At 40.8% G+C, this 19,884-nt stretch overlaps 2 protein-coding genes across 8 annotated transcripts in view; one reads left to right on the top strand and one right to left on the bottom strand.

Annotated features, from left to right (window-relative positions):
* LOC143420382 (uncharacterized) overlaps positions 1–19,884 on the top strand; it is a 118,234-nt gene that overhangs the window by 77,424 nt on the left and 20,926 nt on the right. The gene's annotated exons all lie outside the window — the stretch shown is intronic.
* LOC112435290 (uncharacterized) lies at positions 3,236–19,653 on the bottom strand. 7 transcript variants are annotated; one of them, XM_076888463.1, is made up of 4 exons: positions 19,344–19,653; positions 18,715–19,185; positions 8,752–8,937; positions 3,236–7,617 (listed from the first exon to the last, which is right to left on the bottom strand). In XM_076888463.1, the coding sequence occupies exon 4, from the start codon at positions 7,580–7,582 to the stop codon at positions 6,074–6,076; it is 1,509 nt and encodes a 502-aa protein (XP_076744578.1). In that variant the 5' UTR covers positions 7,583–7,617; positions 8,752–8,937; positions 18,715–19,185; positions 19,344–19,653; the 3' UTR covers positions 3,236–6,073. The 7 variants fall into 7 exon arrangements, with proteins under 7 accessions (XP_076744578.1, XP_076744580.1, XP_076744581.1 ...); XM_076888465.1 differs by having other exon boundaries at positions 18,732–19,185; XM_076888466.1 differs by having other exon boundaries at positions 18,767–19,185; positions 19,344–19,652.

Below are 19,884 nucleotides of genomic sequence, written 5' to 3'. Positions count from 1 at the left end.
TCGCAGCTCCAGTCACGCTTCCATCACAGTCTTTCTCGTCTTTTCCCAGAGTAACAGCCAAACAGGAGGATCTATTGGCTAGCACTGCTTCGCCTTGCACGCATTCTTTTTTTAAACTTAATCTGGAATTCACTGCAAACTGTTTGTGCGGGATATGAATGACAAGATTTTGTTTTTCTACAAGAGTTAGTAAAAAACATCTCCAGTGTGATCAAATCTTCTTGCCAAACATCCGCAGCTTTGCAGTGTATACAGCACTATAATGACCAGACCTGATTCTTTTGAAAACCATACATCTTTCCACAGGTCTCAACTTCATCAGACATCACCTAGACACAAAGCTGGATGATGCCAGCGCAAACAGCAGCCTAACCGACTAAGATGATAGATCCATGGGGTCAGGAAAGCCAGATGCAGGGCTGGAGCGGTACCTTTCATGTCCATTCACTGGAGGTGTGGATCTATTGCATGGCGTTCCTCACATCAAGAAGCTGTCAATCAAAGGCAATACAGCTCTTCCTGCATCTGGAGCTTGTGAAGGACTTCTCAGTCATGCAGGACTCCTGTTCACTGCTAAACAGTCACAACTTCACAGAAAGAACCTTGAGAGCAAACTGCTGCTGAAGCTTAACCATCACCTCACTGAGTGAAGAAATGGCACATGTTTGCTAAATATGCAGAAATAGATGCACACCCATACAATTTATGATGAACTGAGCTGGCTTGTATGTACATGAGGAAGATGTCTCGTTCTGTTTTCTCTGAGGTTGCTGTGCCATTTGGAGCAAAAATGAATATAAAGTTTACAGCATATCTTGTCACTGGAAATTGTTTGCACTGTTTATATATTTATATTATGTACTGCAGGTATTGGTGAAAAAAGCTTGTTTGAAAAATGTTGTGAAAATCTGGAAATTAGAATTGTTGTGCCTTATTTTGTTGATGTTTTTACATATATTCCTTTTGGAAATACTAAAATTTGTATATTTATTTATTTTTGTTTGTCTGATAGCATTTATAAAATAAATCGGACATTTCAAACAGTTACTCGCTACTTGAGTAGTCTTTTCACCAAGTACTTTACTCTTACTCGAGTAACTTTTTTGAAGACTACTTTTCACTTTTACTTGAGTAATAATATTTCAAAGTCATGCTACTCTTACTTGAGTACAATTTTTGGATACTCGACCCACCTCTGTAACCGGGGCATGATCAGAAATGACAATTGGATCATATTTACAGTCTGTAATAGCACTCAGTAAGTAGGGGCCAACCAGAAAAAAAATCTATCCTAGAAAATGACTTATGCACATTAGAGTAAAATGAATACTCCCTTCTAGTGGGATACTTAAATCTCCAAGGGTCTACAAGTTTATGTGGCTCTACGAACGACTGAATTGTTTGCACAGATTTAGATGGTCTTGTTAGGATGCCTGGGTCGTTGACCCAGGGTTTTTGAGTTTATTATTTATTATTTCTAGTCTTTGGTTTCTTTGAGTTCTGTCTTATGGTTTATGTCTCTGTCTTCTCTAGTTGCTCTGTCTCCCCTGTCTGCTATATCCCCGTGTCCAGTCAGTGTCTGTGTCTGCCCTGGTCCCACGTCTCTGTTCCCTCTGTTGTAGTGCTTGCATGTGAGTCTGTGTCTTTTGTTCAGTCTGTGTTATGGGTTTCCTGTTTTACTTTGAAAGTCCATGTCTGATGTTACTGTGTCTGGTTTTGCTTCCCCTTGTCTCGTTAGGCCTGATTTGCCCCAGCTGTGCTTCCCTCCTGTTACCCATTCCCTGATTGCTCCCTCTGTGTATTTGAGCCCTGTGTTTGTGTCTGTGTTGTGATCTACCGTTTACCTAGCTGTGTGTTCTGTCAGTCCTCTGGTGTAAGTTTATTTTGATTTTTTCCAGTTATGTTATATTTGAGTTTAACATTAAAGCTGTTTTGAGTTCACATCTGTCTCCGGAGTCTGCACCTTGGGTCCTTTTCCTGCCTGCACACAGCCATCACATAACAGGTCTTAGTAAAGATTGGGAAGAGCGATCCCAAACAGAATCCATTACCAGGTTGTAATCCCCAGACATAACCAGATGATAACTATCCAGATTGGGAATGGAGCTTAGCATTAGCGCTCAGCCTGAGCTGGAGGTTTAAGGGTCGAGGGTCTGCGAGCCAGAGGGGTCTGCTCAGCCAGAGCTGGAGGTTTGAGCTCCGGGGGTCTGCGTGCCGGATGGGCTGCTTAGCCCAGGCTAGAGGTTTAAGGGCCGAGGGTCTGTGCGCCAGAGAGCGCCATTCAGCCCAATCTGGGGGTTTGAGCTACATGGGTCTGCACACTAGAGGTGCCCGCTCAACCTGAGGTGGAAGTTTGAGCGCAGAGGATCTGCGCACCGGATGGTCCCGCTCTGCCTGAGTCGGAGGTTTGAGCACCGGGGGTCTGCAAGCTGTCCATACCTACCACACCTGCACACCCGCTTCCTCATCCAGCACCGACTGCACCGCTGCTTCCGAGTCCAGCAGCGAAACACCAGCCATCAGCCAAGACCAATAATCATTGGCCACTTTCCAGGCCAACAGCTAAGGAGCTGTTGAGAGCCACCGGAGCCGTTATGTTATCACTGCCACAGGACCCAGGGCAGGCCGGTTGATCTGTAACACCACTGTCACTGGACCCGGGGCAGGCTGCCTGAGCCGCAATGCTGCCGCCACTGGTCTCATCGCAGGCCGCCTAGACCGTTTTGGTGCCACTGAACCCGTGGGAGGCTGCCTAAACGGTCTTGCCGGATTTGCCACCAACCAGGTTGGCCACAAGAACTTGGCTTGTTGGACTGTGTGCCGCTGCTGCTGGAGGTGCAGCCGGGTTTTTTAATTGTTTGGACTAAGGCTCTGATATTGTTTTGAGTCCTTCGTCATGGAAACACCCCCCCCCAGCAGGCACCTTCAGGCCTGCTGGGGGGGGTTCATTCATTATGCAAATGTACTCTTTATAAGATTGGAGAAACCTGCAGTCAGCTGAGACTGAAGAAGTCTCTGGGATGAGTGACGAAACGTTTGTCCCACTGAAAACGCTACGTCCAGATGAACAGAATCAACTTCTGGGATTTCCTTACCTGGATGATTGAGCATGCATCAAGATATTACCCACAATTACTTAGGTACACGAGAACAAAGGGACAGCAAGTCAGTTTTATCATAAATGACACATTTATGACTTACAATAAAAATATTTTTATTGCAACATAAAAAAAAATGTAGGTTTGTCTCTTCATGGAGCAAAACACACTCACATCCTGTAAGAAAACACAGACCACTGAAAACTTTACACATGGGTAAGAAAATATTTAGTTTTCCACATACTGCCTGTTTCAAAATGACACATTTATCAATTTACTTTTTTTTTTTTTTACTGTAACATTAAAAATTGCAGGAGGGGTTGTGTCTTTGTGGAGCAAAACAGACTCACACAATATTGTAAGACAATAGAGCCCATTTAAAACACATTTCATGTGAGTTACAATAGAAGTGGCGCAGCACTGACACTGATAATTACCTCACGATGAATAGCCAAATAAACCAGGGGTCCCCAATCCCAGTCCACGAGGGCCGGTGTCCCTGCAGGGTTTAGAGGTGTCCTTGATCCGTCATAGATGATTTAAAAATGTTAAATTATCCCCTTCAACATGTCTTGACGTTGTCCAGAGGCCTGGTAATGAAGTAATCATGTGATTCAGGTGTGTTGACCCAGAGTGAGATCTAAAACCTGCAGGGACACCGGCCCTCGTGGACTGGGATTGGGGACTCCTAAAATAAACAGTAACAGGTCTGACAGTTTGACCCAGAAGGTGAACTCTTCTGACATTTTGTTTTTCTTGTGATCAGATGATGGGAGTAATTTTTTCTCTGTATGCTGTTTGTGGACACAGCCAGTGAAGTTTAACTTGCTAAACTTGGAACAAGTTGAATTGTGAAGCCTGATCTCAAGCTTTTTAAGTTTGACGCAGCATCCAGAAGAACTTTTGTTCAAACCCCTGTTTCTCCCACTGTGTTCAAATGAACCCCGTCAGGGTAATGTCTAGGGCTGCCACGATTAGTCGACTAGTCACGATTACGTCGACTATCAAAATCGCCAACGACTAATTTAATAGTCAAGGCGTCGTTTGAAGCTTTGTAAGATCCCAAAAGACGCAGGAATAAGTAGTAGGATTTAATAACGGACTGAAACAGAAGACGGCAGCACTGCATGAAGAAGGATGACAGCTGCCATTAAACACCGAAGAAGAAGAAGCTGTGTCCCAGAATTCATTGCACAGCTCAGTTTCCAACAATGGCGGCAGCTAGTCAGTTTTATTCTTATCATTCTTTCTGGGTCACAAAGTAAACGCTTAACATATTTTCAGGCGAGAATGTAGCTGTGTAAACTTCAAATATCTGCTCACTTTATCAAGACACCACATTTTTTCAAAAGTGCTCCGACGTTTTCGGAGACTTCGATAGCTAGCCGGGGTTACAGGCTCCCTGGAGCCGGTGAGAACACCGGACTCCCGGCAAATGGTTTCCAAACCCACCGCCATCTTTCGCTACTCAGGTTAAACATGATATATAAGTCACTTAGATAACTTAAAAATGTTACTGTTCTGCTTTTTTTCAGTATTTTATTTGTTCCTGAGTAAATCGGTTTGGCTGAGATTAAAGTTATAGTTTTTACACAGCTGAAAAAACGTCAAGCAGACAGCTGATTATCAGAAATGTGAGATGCTCGAGAATATACTCCGGTGTCCTGTTATATTTTAGATAGCAAGGAGTAGGGATTTGGTATCGTTTAGGTTTTATCCGATACCGGTGCCAAACTGGTACTTTTGAAACGGTGCCGGTGCCTAAACGGTGTTCAAACCGGTGCTTAAAGAATGGAGAACACAAAATTGGTCCAAAAACCTCTCATGTTCAGCTGTTTTTTTGTAAAAAGATAACAATGTTAGTCTTTTCTGCAGCTATGGGGCATATATGGCAACACTCTTGGCTGGAAGCAGTGCTTAATCAATGGAAAAAACACAAACTTTCTCCAAAAACCTCTCATGTTTAACTGTTTTCCAATCTTTCTTTGGTCATTTTAGCCTTTTTGGCCAGGGTGAAGGGAGTATCTGCCATCAAACAAGAAGACAGCCGCAAATAGATATGCTGTTTGCTAGTTCACCTTACATGCATTAATGTAATAACGTGTTTAGCCTACTCAACGTAAATTACACACGAACAACATTAAGCTACTCACGCAGAGAAGAACGGCTGCTGCTGCATCATCATTTCTGCTACACTGGCAGGGCTAGGGGCCAGGACTCCCCTCTTCGGGTTTTTGGGGGATGTTGCTAACTCCGGGTCCGATAACAGGCACCACACCCGCAGTAGATGTGCTCGGTGTGAGGTCTCGCAGCAAGCTATCAAATACGGCGCATTTTTCGGCTTTAAAAAACACCGTTATGCATCGCCAGGTGTTTCATCGGATTCGAGGTGTTACCTCCTTTGACAGTATCAAAGTATCACCTTAAAGCACTTGTTGCAGGCTGCTGAGTTTGCATATTTTGCTGTGAAGTACAGCCAGACTTTTCACCGCTTTGCCTTGGGCATTTTTAATCTGTAGCTCTGCTCCAAAAGAACGTACGTACCTGGACCCGCCTACTATCCTCGGAAACATAAAATGATTGGCTAGAATCTAAAGTGTATGACATCTCAGGAAAATAAAAGCACCGAAATAAAGCACCGAAATGTGCGCTTCTTTTCGGTCTGGTTACTACCGTTTATGTCAGAACTGGTGCCGTCATGGCACCGGATACAGATACCCATCCCTAGCAAGGAGTTTATTAAACTTCACCGAAACAATCTGCACATTTCATTAAAATTTAATAAACTATCACCTTGTCTCTATTTTTAGTTAGCACAGACCTTAAACACTTAAAGCTGTAAGCTCATGATAGTTATATAAGAGCAGATGCATGCTGTACATTTTACGTCCAATGGATGCATGATCTGATTATTCGACTAATTGGGAAAATAATCGGTGACTAGTCGACTATCAAAATAATCATTTGTGGCAGCCCTAGTAATGTCCCATTGGTCTGCCACTTTTCTCAGAGGAGGACACTTTGTGGGTTTTCTGATGCCTCAATAGATTTGTTTTATGGATGAAAGACTTTCCACAGTGACCACATACAAATGATTTAACTCCAGAGTGGGTGAGCTGATGTGATTTTAAGCCAGTCATGTGAGTAAAAGCCTTTCCACATTGACCACATTTAAATGATGTAACTCCAGAGTGGGTGAGCTGATGTGATTTTAAGCCAGTCATGTGAGTAAAAGCCTTTCCACATTGACCACATTTAAATGATGTAACTCCAGAGTGGGTGAGCTGATGTGATTTTAAGCCAGTCATGTGAGTAAAAGCCTTTCCACACTGACCACATACAAATTGTTTAGTACCAGAGTGGATAAGCTGATGTGTTTTTAAGTGAGCTTTCTGAGTAAAAGACTTTCCACACTGCTCACAGCTGAAGGGTTTATCTCCACTGTGGATGAGCTGATGTGCTTTTAACCTTTCGATCTCAATATAAGCCTTTCCACAGTCACCACATACAAATTGTTTAGTACCAGAGTGGATAAGCTGATGTGATTTCAAGGCAGCAATGTGAGTAAAAGACTTTCCACAGTGCTCACAGCTGAAGGGTTTATCTCCACTGTGGATGAGCTGATGTCTTTTTAAGTTACTAACGTAAGCAAAAGCCTTTCCACACTGATCACAGGTGAGAGGTTTATCTCCACTGTGGATGAGCTGATGTACTTTTAAATTGCCCATCTGAGTAAAAGACTTTCCACACAGATCACAACTGAATGGTTTCTCTCCACTGTGGATGAGCTGATGTGTTTTTAATCTACCAATCTCAGTAAAAGCCTTTCCACACTGATCACAGGTGAAAGGTTTAACTTCACTGTGGATGCCCTGATGTCTCTCTAAGTGATCTCTATCCTGAAAAGACTTTCCACACTGATCACATCTGAATGGTTTCACACCGCTGTGGATAAGCTGATGTTTTTTTAAGTTGCTACTCTGAGTAAAGGTCTTTCCACACTGATCACAGCTGAATGGTTTCACACCGGTGTGGATCGGCTGATGTGTTTTTAAGCCACCAATCCGAGTAAAGGTCTTTCCACACTGATCACAGCTGAATGGTTTCACACCGGTGTGGATCAGCTGATGTGATTTGAAGTGAAAAATCTGAGTAAAGGTCTTTCCACACTGATCACAGCTGAATGGTTTCACATCGGTGTGGATCAGCTGATGTCTTTTTAAGTTGCTACTGTGAGTAAAAGACATCCCACACAGATCACAGTTGAAAGCTTTAAATTTCGTGTGGACGAGCTGATGTGATTTTAAGTTGCATCTCTGAGTAAAGGTCTTTCCACACTGATCACAGCTCAAGCTTCTGTCCTCCCTGTTGGCGCGCTTGCGTCTTCTGGGCTGCTTCATAGCAGGAAAAGTCTTTTCCACAGGGATCGCCGCTGGCTCATCTTTACTTTCTGGTGCTGGATGTTTTTGGTTGATGTCATCCATGTGCTGAGGTTTGGGCCTGCTTTCACTTCTTTCTCCTGTAATGACAAAGAACCCAAACAGTGACATCAGGTCTATATCTTCAGCTCATCCACAAGTGCCCCCTCTTACCTCACAAAGATAAACAGTTTCACCATCTGCCAAACGTCTCAGGTGCCTGGGGACGCTATGCTGTGGTAAATATTTGAAGTGAGCTCATTTTGGGGATAAAAGTAGTAAAAGTTCAACTTGTGAATAAAAAGTTTTTTAGTTTTTACTTTGTTCAAATCTGAAGAACATCACACTTACAATGTGCAGTTCAGGTTGTATGTGTGAGAGCTGTACAACCAAATCCACACTGACTCAGATTTCCCTCTGATTAACCACGAGGGTGTCACAGTTATCAAAGTCTGCAGACACTGTCAGCTGCAATCAACACCTTTTATTCTAATGCACAGGTGAGTTATAATGCATCTCCACTAGAAGATGGTCCCCTGTTATCTACTTTTTCACAGGCAAGCGTGGGTGAGAGTCTACAGCTTTCTACCCCCCAAGGACACGTAGTCTAATGCCTTTATTTTTCATGGCCATGTCCACTTAATACTACACTATACGGTTATATGGCATTTTAGTTAATATACAGCATAGAATTGAGGCACTTCAAATAATTTCATCTCAACACCTCCTCCCTGGAGATAAGGAGTCTCACTATCTGCCTAATGTCTCATGGTGCCTGGGAGTGTCAGTCCAACTCACTCACAATACCCATCTGTGTGTGGAATAACCTGTGAAATACTTATTTGATGTTTTCCTATATGTAGAACAAAGTCACACAAAATGTACTATAGATATTACTAAAGTCATATTGTCAAAACATATGATCAACACATAAAATAAAGAAATGTCCATCACAAGAGTTAGCAGCTTACACAAGAAAAGACGTCAGAAAGAATATGAAAGAGAAGTGGAAAAGGAAAACAGCATTTTTAACGAAGTCATGATCACTCCACAGACATCACCTTCATATGAAGGGAAACAAAGAGTGTAACTCAAATGATAAAACATTAAGTTCCTGAGGCAGACAAACAGAGAGGCTAAACAGAAGGCAGAAATCAAACCAAAGTGAGCTAAGAGAGAGAGACCCTGTAGAAAATGATAAAGTTAAGCAACCAGTGTAGTTATAACTGACTTACTCTGGATCTCCTCTCAGACTCAGGAGGGGGCGAGCGGGCCGGCTTTGTAGTTGGAGTCGGACCAGCAGAGACAATGGGCTCACTGACCTCCACTCCCCAAGTCAGTCACCACGAGGACAAGTTCTTTGTTTAGAGATGATTTAATCCAAGCTCACCAACAACATCACTCAGCTGTCCTCGTCAGAACTAATGAAATAAAAGCAGTAACATTTAGAAACGTCAGTTTACTAAACATAAAAATATTGCTCTTTTAGCCTCGCTCACATGTTCTGTAAAGATTAAATGACTTAAATCATCACGTGGTTTACAAAAACACATTGTTAATCTCAGCAAATAAGTGCGCATCCAGAAATAACTGTTTTATCTCGTTTGACATGGAAACTTAAAATTACAAAGACACACTGAACGCACCTTCCTACCAGCTGTAACCTAACAGGAGAACGTACGTTCGTCTTCGCAGCTGCAATACATACTGTAACGTCGGGTTGTGTTGCGTGGTTGAGAGGAGGCGGCAAAACACCTAGCAGGCTAGTCGGAAGAACACACACCCACGCTGGTATCGGTAATCCACGGTGGTTCTTTAATACGCCTTCTTCAACAACCATATAAAAGCCCGGTTGAACGGCTGCGGCTCAACAACATAACGCCCAGCGTTCATACAACCCAAGCGTTGCAAATAAAACAACCAAAAAAAAAAAGGTCTGGAGAAGAAAACATAAATCCGTCCTTCGTTAAGCACAAGCGTGAAGGCACGTGACCTCATAATCCCGGAGCGAGAGAGCAGTGGCACAAACTGATGACACCATCAACCCTCGACTTGGGCGTCTTAAAGACTGCGGTCAAGTGAGCCCTCACTTAGGAAGTCACAGTCAAGCTAGCCGCTCCGCCAGCCGCACCGAAAATGTGGTTGCACTACTCTTACGTATATTACGGTATGGGTGAAGACTGGCTTAGAAACGCAGTGTTTTGTGTCCTGACACTATTTTACTTCACAATCCACTCCCATTTTTAGTGTATCTCCACTTTCCCCCCTGTGATCCACAGCCTAAATTACTGTATGATTCAGAGAAAATTAACAATAAAATTTACCCAATTTACTCAACTGTACTCTTATTGTCCTCGTCTTTGACCTCAGATTACAGGAAAACTATAAGAGGTGACGCAGATATTTCACTGGATTATGACTCTGGGTGACCCCCACTCTGCACCCTGTGATCCACAGCCAAAATTACTGTACGGATTTTGAGAAAATTCATAGTAAAATCTTCCCATTTTGCTTTACTGTACTCTACATATTGACATCTTTGAGCTCAGATTACAGGAAAACTGTAAGAGGTGACGCAGATATTTCACTGGATTCTGACTCTGGGTGACCCCCACTCTGCATGCTGTGATCCACAGCCAAAATTACTGTACGGTTTTTGAGAAAATTGATAGTAAACTTTGCACAATTTACTGTACTATACTCTATATATTGACATCTTTGAGCTCAGATTACAGGAAAACTGTAAGAGGTGACACAGATATTTCACTGGATTCTGAATCTAGGCCATCGCCACTCTTCACCCTGTGACCCACAGCCAAAATTACTGTATGGATTTCCAGAAAATTGATAGTAAACTTTGCACAATTTACTGTACTATACTCTATATATTCTCATCTTTGATCTCAGATTACAGGAAAACTGTAAAAGGTGACACAGATATTTCACTGGATTATGACTCTAGGCCATCTCCACTCTGCACCCTGTGATCCACAGCCAAAATTACTGTACGGATTTTGAGAAAATTGATAGTAAACTTTGCACAATTTACTGTACTATACTCTATATATTCTCATCTTTGATCTCAGATTACAGGAAAACTATAAGAGGTGACGCAGATATCTCACTGGATTATGACTCTGGGTGACCCCCACTCTGCACCCTGTGATCCACAGCCAAAATTACTGTACGGATTTCTGATAAAATTAAATCCTATTCCATTACCAAACAAAATGAGTTCATTGAAGTATTTGCTTAACTACAAGAAATGTCTTTCCACACACAATTAAAATTTTTCAAAATGTCATTCACACACCACCTCAAGTATCAACTTCAGTTTTAGACATTATTTATTCAGTGCTTAATCACAACAATAGTCAACTTAAGGCACTTACATAATAAGTTAAACCTTACAATAATACATACAGAGAAAAACCCAACAATCATATGACCCCCTATGAGCAACAGTGGGAAGGAAAAACTCCCTTTTAACAGGAAGAAACCTCCGGCAGAACCAGGCTCAGGGAGGGGCGGCCATCTGCCTCAACCGGTCAGGGTGAGAAATTACATTTCTCAGATTACTGATTTCTCATATTACTACTACACAGTTTAGATATATTGTTATTCATTATCTGTCATCACACAAATCAACCCAAAAAATCAAAAAGGAAATACTTGAAGTACGTGCACAAAGCAAGAATGTTATACACATTGTGTTTTACACATGTGTTCCTCAAAACACCAATAACAACTATAAACAGATTATTCAAGTAGCTTTCACCGCATGTGGAATTAGGTTACACAAAGCACACACTTCCACTCTGTCTTCTGAGCACTGCTGAGCTGTTCATTTGTCATGTCCAGGCATTCAGAATGGAACCAGCGGTTGCAATTATCACACTGGATCTGTAAACAAAAACATATGAACTTTCATAAACACATTACATAAATAATTCTATGTTTTAATCAATTACAATCATTAAAGACACAGAGTCAAATATTTTTTGGAAGATAACATAAAACAATTTTTAAAAATACTATACCCAGTCAATGATGGAGGGTCCTGGATTAGGTGGTTTCACCGTTGCACACATGACACAGTTGTTGTCACTGTCAAATACTAAAACATAATATATATATATATGTTAGTGTTCATCAGTTTGACACAAATAAATATGTCCATTTGAAGAAGATATTACACACCGGAGGCCTCAAGTATTGTCTGTGCAAATGTCCTTCGTGCCTGGGCCATCTCTTTTTTTGTCGTCAAAAATCTCTGTGTGTTAGCCCTGCGACAGACTGGCGACCTGTCCGGGGTGTACCCCGCCTCTCGCCCCATGACAGCTGGGATAGGCTCCAGTGCCCCCCGCGACCCTGAAAAAGGATAAGCGGAAGCGGATGGATGGATGGCTTCCATTACTTCTTTGGCCATCTGAAATAAAAAAAAAAAACAACAAAAACAATTAATTGAAAACATCTGCAAATGTTACACTTCCTGTTTACACAATTTAACCTTTTAAGATTATTTTAACTTCCCCCACCCCATCTTCTTATCTAATTTCACAGAAAAATATTATTGCGTTAATGTTGTACCATACCATGATGACCATTACTCCGCAGCTAGAACCATCCCGTTGAAATGGATGTGTCAGTACTCCTCCTCGAAGTCTCACATTCACCCAGTCTGTTTTGTTGTAGCATGTCCTCCTCATTTTGAAGTATTCACTTTGTGAACATAACATACATCACATTTATATAATAATGAAAGATAAAAGTCACACAGAAAAAGACACATATAGTACAAAGACCGTTGCTCTGAACGGACTTTACAATCATTATCACAATCACCATGACTTGAAAGAGTCATTGTGTCAAGCCAATGAAAGATTAAATTCTGGTAATACCCAGTGCAAATCTTTGCTTAAAAGAGAATTTATGACCTTACGTGACAAAAACATTTTTGTAAGATGAGTTATTTATCATGGTGAACAGTGTTACTTATTATGTTTGTTTTTTTTTACAAGTAATGCAACCAAACATTGATTTTGTTTTAACGTATTTCTTCGTACTACAAAATGTTACGTATTTTTCAATTATCTGAATGTGTTATCACTTCTTTTTCTCAATGAATATATATATTTTGGAAAAGATACAACATCAAAAGTCAAAGGACTGAGCAGTTTTCACTAAGCTTAACTGGAGGGTGTTACTTTTAAATGTACGCCTAAGAGTACAAAATCTAATCTTCGGTATATGCTATATCTCTATATATGCTCTCTATTGGTTAGTATATCAATATTATTGAGGTTTTCAAATTCTAAAAATTATGATTTTAGACACATTTCTGGACGAAGACTATACACAAAGCGCAAACAATCTAAAACAATTTTCTGTAATTAGACTGAGGAAAATAACTGGCATTAAATGGCTAGAATGTGCTCGTTTCTTGTTAATAGTCCCATTTGTAGTGTTAATTACTCACCTTTCCATTTTATTGTTGGTGGGTAAACCAAAAATTTTAGTCCACGTAGGCCTCGATGAAAAGTTCAGTGTACTAATAATAATTATATGTAATGACAGCGTAACCACATATAAACGTTTCCTGTCGCAATGAAAGCTACGTTATCTGTCCGTGCAACGCAACACCTCAATAAATACCGAAAGATCAAAAGTGGGTTGGCTCTATGTCATGTGACTCTTGTCCCACACATCAGTTTGCATTGAATTAACAAATAATACTAATTTAATTCTAATAATGAAGCAAAAACTAAAAAATGTTAAGGCAATGTACGACCTTGTTATTTCATGTATAAAATATAATCAAAATAGTATTGGCAGAAATATTTCTACGAGTTACAGTATGAAAAAAAAATTATGAAACCTGTAATCAAAAGGCAAGATATTGTATAGGTAATTCATAATATTAATGTTAAAGACAATGAGTGTCAGAGAAAAAGGCAAAAGCATATTGCTTAAAATATATTGTAAAAGATGTGATTAAAGACTTTCATATAAATTATGAGAATTGGAAGTTGTTTTTATACTTCTAAGACTACTATTACTTAGAGTGACGTGAAAATTAACGAACAAGAAGGAAAATATTATTTTCTATTAAACAAGTGAGTTGAATTAGATTTTCAATGTTTTTGCAGTTAACATATTTACTGAGACAATCAAAAATGAGCATGGAACAACATCTGTTACATGCCATGGTACCCAGCTCTTTGTTTTCTCTTACTCTTGTCTTTCAGGTGTCAAGCCTCATTCAATACTCAATACACTCAATACAAAGGTAATTGGCACGTCTCTATTGGCTGATCTGGGGAACAGTAGACCAATCGCTTGCCTGGGATAATTTCAAAAAACCAGCTCCCAGGCCAGCAGGTTGGCTTCAGACTGTCTTTGAACTTTTGTTAGTAGGTGTCTATGTGTGTGAACAGAGTGTTTGGGTGTGAGGCTGGACAGATAAGATCGGGGTACCCCAAACACATTCAACTGAGCTTTAAGTGTTAAAAACACTGGGTTAGGCAGGTGATGACACTTTTGTGTCCTGTGACTGATCTTATGTGTCAAGCAGGTACACAGGCCTTTTGTTTTGCATATTATTTTATTTCCACTTTAGGGAAGCTGTTGGCGTCTTTTTGTTTTAGTAATGTCTTTGATCTGGCTCAGCCGCCTGGTTCTCGTCCCCAACATTTTTCTTTTGTTAAGCTTACTGTTATCAGGGCATGGTAAATGAACAGTAAACCTTGCCTGATGACTAATCTTCCCGTTTCCCTATCATTGATTTATTTGGGTTGTCATGGAAGAAGTATTAAACAATGCCTTTTATTAGAACATAAGCATTGATATGCAGTAATTGTATTTGAATTAGTTAAATATGAGTGGGCAACTCTGACCATGACAAGACTGCATTTACTTTAAGGAATTAATAAAAAAATGTAGACATATTGTTGTCATTATTTTTACTCTTCAATTTGATGTGTTTTTTCTTTAAGATAGTATCAGAAGTTGCTCCTCCACCATGAAAAAAAAACAACTGCATGTATTCTTTTACTACATCCATGATTCTCCTCTGTGGTCTTCCTCACTCATCCTGTTTGGAGCTTAATGTTCAACATCCTTTATCTATTAAAATTACAGAAGTAGAAGAACGTAATCATCAGAGCAGGAATCATGATAAATGATAAATAGATTACCAGTACATAAAAACATAACATTTGCATAATTTCTCTGATAACCCTGCATTGGATGGGTTTATTAACGGTGGGCTGAAATTGTACTATAGTCTGCAGATGAGGAACTTTTTAGAGTGTTGAATTAAATGTCCTCCACAATCTGTATATGAATTGTCATTAAAACCATAGAGATTCTTACTTATAAAGGAAAGAAAAGTGTGACAATGCCCATCAACATATAGTGTATATTTTTTGAAACATTACAAAGATACATGTAATTCTGGGTTCACCTGAATTACAGATTAGACTGGTGGACAAACAGAGATGTTGTGTACAACTGGTGACAGCATCAGTGACAGGGATGCCAAAAGGAAGACCAAATTAATCAGCAAGGCTGGAAGCAGAATTAGGAGGCGTCATAGTCAGCGAGGGTCAGAGATCAATGAACAAATTGCCCACCTTCTTGGATAATGCATCACCCTCAAAAGGATTCAAAATTTGGGCCATGAAGAACAGTTCAGGAAACCTATTTTATTGTTTTGTCTGTGAAACTGTATAAATGAAATGTAAATTATGTTAAAGGCAAACACATTTGTAAGCCATAAGAAACAAACATGCTTTGCATTATGTCTCTAAACATCTGTATAGACTTGATGCAATATTCAGAGCTGTGCCACTGTACTTTGCAGAGCAGTCAAACACAACCCTGATTTTTTCCGGTTTTCTCGGGTGATAGACGCCTTGATGTGGAATATACCACATATTTCCTTCTCTGGGATCATCTTCAGCTCTTTCAGCATCACCTTCCTTGAAGACATTGTCCATGAACCTTACATAATCGTCCTTAAATTTGGGATTTTTCTCAAACTTCCCTTTCAGGTGCTTAAGTCGCACCAGAGCCAGACGCTTATTTTCTGGCAGCTGAGGGCGTGCCTTAAAGGGAAGTGGCATCTCTAGGTGCCCATCAGCATTCTGGTGTATTTTCTCATTTAGCAGTTGCATGAACTGTATGTCATCTTGTGATATGCTCTTTTCTCCAGGAGCTGTGTCTTTGAAGTCTGACTCAAGCACTCTGATGATGGTGGCTGGTGTCAAGGGTGGAAGTTCCTTAACAGATAAGCGATGGCACAGGCCTGTCACTTCTGCTGATGTTGCCATTTTTTGTGAACTGCCAACAATGCTCCAGCCCAGGTCTGTCTTGATTGCATATGGCTCTTCGTCACCTCCCGCGATTACTTGCCGTGGTGCCAGTGCTCTAGGACAGTCGTAGCCTATTAACAGCCTGACCTTGCAATCCATTAACTCAGGCATCTCCTGTGCTATTCTGATTAGATGTTCCCATCTTTTGGCAGTTTCAGAGGTGGGAATGTGTGAACGTTCAAGTGGGATGAAGTCTCTGGTATAGGCAAGTGGCAAGTTGATAAAGCTTTTGGAGGAAAACCCTCTAACTCTGAGCCCACTAACTCTTTCGCTCTGAACAATGGAATCTCTTCCCATCATAGTGGTTAGCTTTAACTTCACTGGCTCTAAACTCATCCCCATCTCCTCACATACCCCTTGATCTACAAAAGTGTTGCTACTCTGTGTATCTAATAGAGCATACACTAAGGTCTCTCTCTCTGGAGTGGTGGTTGAAGAAACCCACACAGGCACGATCATGGATGTGCTCCCACCATCTCCTCTGTCCATGCAACAAGAAAGTGCAGATATGTTTTCTTCTGCCTGCATTCTATGTGATGATGTGTTCACTGGAGTCTTTGGACGGTCTTCGTGAAGAGCTGTTGGATGATGTTTTTTACAAACCCCGCAAGTCGCCTTACGCTTACAGTCTTTTGAATTGTGTCCTCTTCTGAGACAACCAAAGCACAGGTTATTGTCAAGTATGAACTTTCTTTTGTTCTCCACGGACATTTTAGCAAAGGTCTGGCATTTGTGAATAGAATGGCTTTCTCCACAGCAAATACATGTGACTGAGTTTGATGGCAAAGCATTTGCTTTTCTTTCTATATCAGGCTCATTTGAATTGTTCTCCACTCCGCTGTATCCTGTGGTTGTTCTCTCTGATGCTTTCACATTTGTGATGTATGCATTAGCCTTTGGACGCTTTATGTCTCTAGCTGACCTTTCTTCAGTGTGTTTCAAGGCATGAAATGATGTTACAGGATTGCATGCAACTTCCGTTTCTTGTGCAACAAAATCAGCAAATTGTTTGAAGCTTGGATATTCTTCTTTTTGCTGTAACTGCACTGTGACGCGACGATTCCAACGAGAAGTCACCCAGTCAGGAGGTTTTTGGAGCAATTTTTGATTCTCTTCACAGTCATTTAACGCCTGCAGTTCTTTGATGTATGGCATAGCATTGCTGCAGGCTGTCAGAAAATCACTGAATTGTCTCAGTTTAAGCGACTCTCTTGAACCAATCTTTGGCCAGTTGTTCAGTTTTTCCCTAAATGCACACTGAATTATAAAGGGGTGGCCATACCGAGCATTCAAAGCTTCCCAAGCTTGGTCATATGCTTCGTCATCCTTTCTGTAAAAGCTTCCCTCCAATACAGACCGTGCTTCTCCACTGATGTATTTGCGTAGGTAGAACAACCTGTCAGCTGGATTTGTGCATCGCCGCTCTATCAAAGCTTTGAAACTAGTGCTCCACTCTAAGAACTTAAGTGGGTCCCCTGAGAAGACTGGGGGCTCAGGTGCAGGAAGTCTGGTGAGGACCATTGTGTCATGCAAGGCTTGCATTAACAATGACTCATTGTTGTTTGGTTGTTTATTGTTATTATTCTTGTAGGTTTGCTCTGGTATGATTTCTTCAGGAGCTAATGGAGGACAACTGACTACCGCACTGTGTGCGCTTTTGTCTTCTCCACAGGCTTCACTTGAATCTGCTTGAGAATAAGCCTTTAGCTTTGCAGTTATTACCTGAAGATCTCGCTGATTTTCTAGTCTTTTAAGCTCTTGCCTTTGTGTAGCAATAGCCTCCTCCATCTCTATCTCAGCCTGCTTCGCGGCAAGCTGTGCAGCGCACTCTGCCTTTTTTACATTGATGCTTTGCTGCTCCGATAGACAGCTTGAGCGGCAGCTACGTACAGAAGGTCGGGAGATTGTAGTCCCAAATATTGACTGAGCATATTCTCTGTCTAGCACCATGTGAAGTCTCGCATTTTCTGCCTTAGCATCAAACTCTTCTTGCCCCACTTCACTCATACGTACTTTAAGTATTCTCATCAAGTCCGCTGTTACTGCTGTGCAGGAATCAATTTTTCTTCTAGTCTCAGTAGAAGGGGCTGACTGCGATCTCATATCTTCGTATGTATTTTTCACTTGTGACTCTAGCCCTTCGACAGTATCCATCATGTCAGCTAATTCCTGGTCAGAGCACTCATCTTTAAGTTTGGAACGTGTAGCTTTAACTTGTTCTTTCCAGCTTTCATATAGTTTGATAAATTTACTCTCCTGAGAGAACTCTTGTTGCTTGAGTTCTAGCATTTTGGGCGTTAACTTTCGCTCCCTTGAGGATTTCCTGGGCTCTAGTCTTGAAGTATTAGAGGCAGGCTTCTTCAACATTATCAGCTGGATTTCTATTTTATCATGAATAGCACCTATCAGTAACTCCAATTTCTCCCTTTCAACATCATCAGTCTGTAATTTCAATTGTTCATTCAATCTACTTAGCTCTTCCTTAAGGGAATCAATTTGTTCTCTGCATTCTTCAATTTGTGATTTTTCTGTGTTTACTGACATTGTGCATGTTTCAGCAAACCTGCTGCATAAACAAGTTGTTGCTATATGTACATGCGATCCTGGCAAATATACAATTCTCAGTACAATCTGATTCTTGCAACAATTTGCTTAACTACACCCCTTGTTATTCTTCTTTTAAGTTGAACTCTTAAACATTTTTAGAACACTTTAAACAACACCACTTGTAAAATAAAAGGGAACACTTTGGCTATAATGACAGGTTGGTTACCTTTAACTCAGTACCTTTCTTAAACAAAATAAATTATTATTTTAATAGACCTCTCCAAACTCCAAACCTCTCCATGAAGTTGTGGATATATCACAGCCCAACCTGGCGCTGACTGAAGAGCTGTTATCTTTTCCTTGAAGACCGCCAGGGATTTTACAGTTCTTGCTGTGTGCAGCGGCAGAGATTTGCAGAGCTGTAGTTTATGATGGTCAATGTCGCCCTCTATTGGTGAAGTCATGGTCGTTGCCGTCCAAAGCGCCAATAATGGTGTTTCCTCTTTTTAAGTTTGCAAGCCTCTTTTCCGTTGTGTTCTCGAACCACACACACTGCGCTGTCAAGAACATTTCTTCTTTTCTTATTCTGGAACATGCATTGCTTCTAACGTCGAACTTCCAGCCACGTTGGCGGTACGTTTTCACTGTAACTACAGGGGTCCAACAAAGAATGGCCACGCATCATACTGATGTCTTCGGAAATTTATTTCTCTCTCTCACTCTTATTGTCTTCAGACACCGTGAAAACTGAAGAAACACAAAGTTTACAACATAAATGTCCATAAACAGTCTTGTGCAAGCAGAACAGAAAAAATGCACAATAATGGATATCACAAAAATGTCCTCTCATTACCAGTGTAGAACACGTATGCAACATTATACAAACAATATACATGAAACCATACCGTGTGCGCCTCTTGGACCACATGCAGAATAACATTAACGCTGAGGCTGTAGATGCATCTGTAGCCACGTATCCATGCTAGCTCCACAATGCCGTGGTTGTGCTCTCAACCAAACTCTGGTCATGTGACAATTACAAACTTTACCTCATACAAACTTTACAGCACTTTACATATTTAACAAACCCATATTTTGTAATCACATATTTTAGACATGTTTTTTAATTGATGTTACACTTTTATCATCTTATCTTATAAATAAATGAACTAAATTAAGCATGAATCTATCACAGAAACACAAAATAACCAACTTTATTTTAACTGTCTCAGGGACAGTTACAGTTGCCCTATCATATATGTATGTGTTCTTAATCTGAAAGGTATAAATACGGAAGTGTGTGTGCAATAAATGATGGCACAGAGGAAGGCGTGTGCCTCTGATGTAAAACTCTAACAACGTGTGTGTGGTTTATTCCTCCGTGAGATATGCGAGTTACCACGGTATTTCTGCCCTAAAAAATGGAACCTCCAACACGGAGGAATC

Source organism: Maylandia zebra, linkage group LG9 (genome assembly GCF_041146795.1).
Source record: "Maylandia zebra isolate NMK-2024a linkage group LG9, Mzebra_GT3a, whole genome shotgun sequence".
Lineage (NCBI taxonomy): Eukaryota > Metazoa > Chordata > Actinopteri > Cichliformes > Cichlidae > Maylandia > Maylandia zebra.
This window is presented reverse-complemented; position numbering and strand designations above follow the sequence as displayed.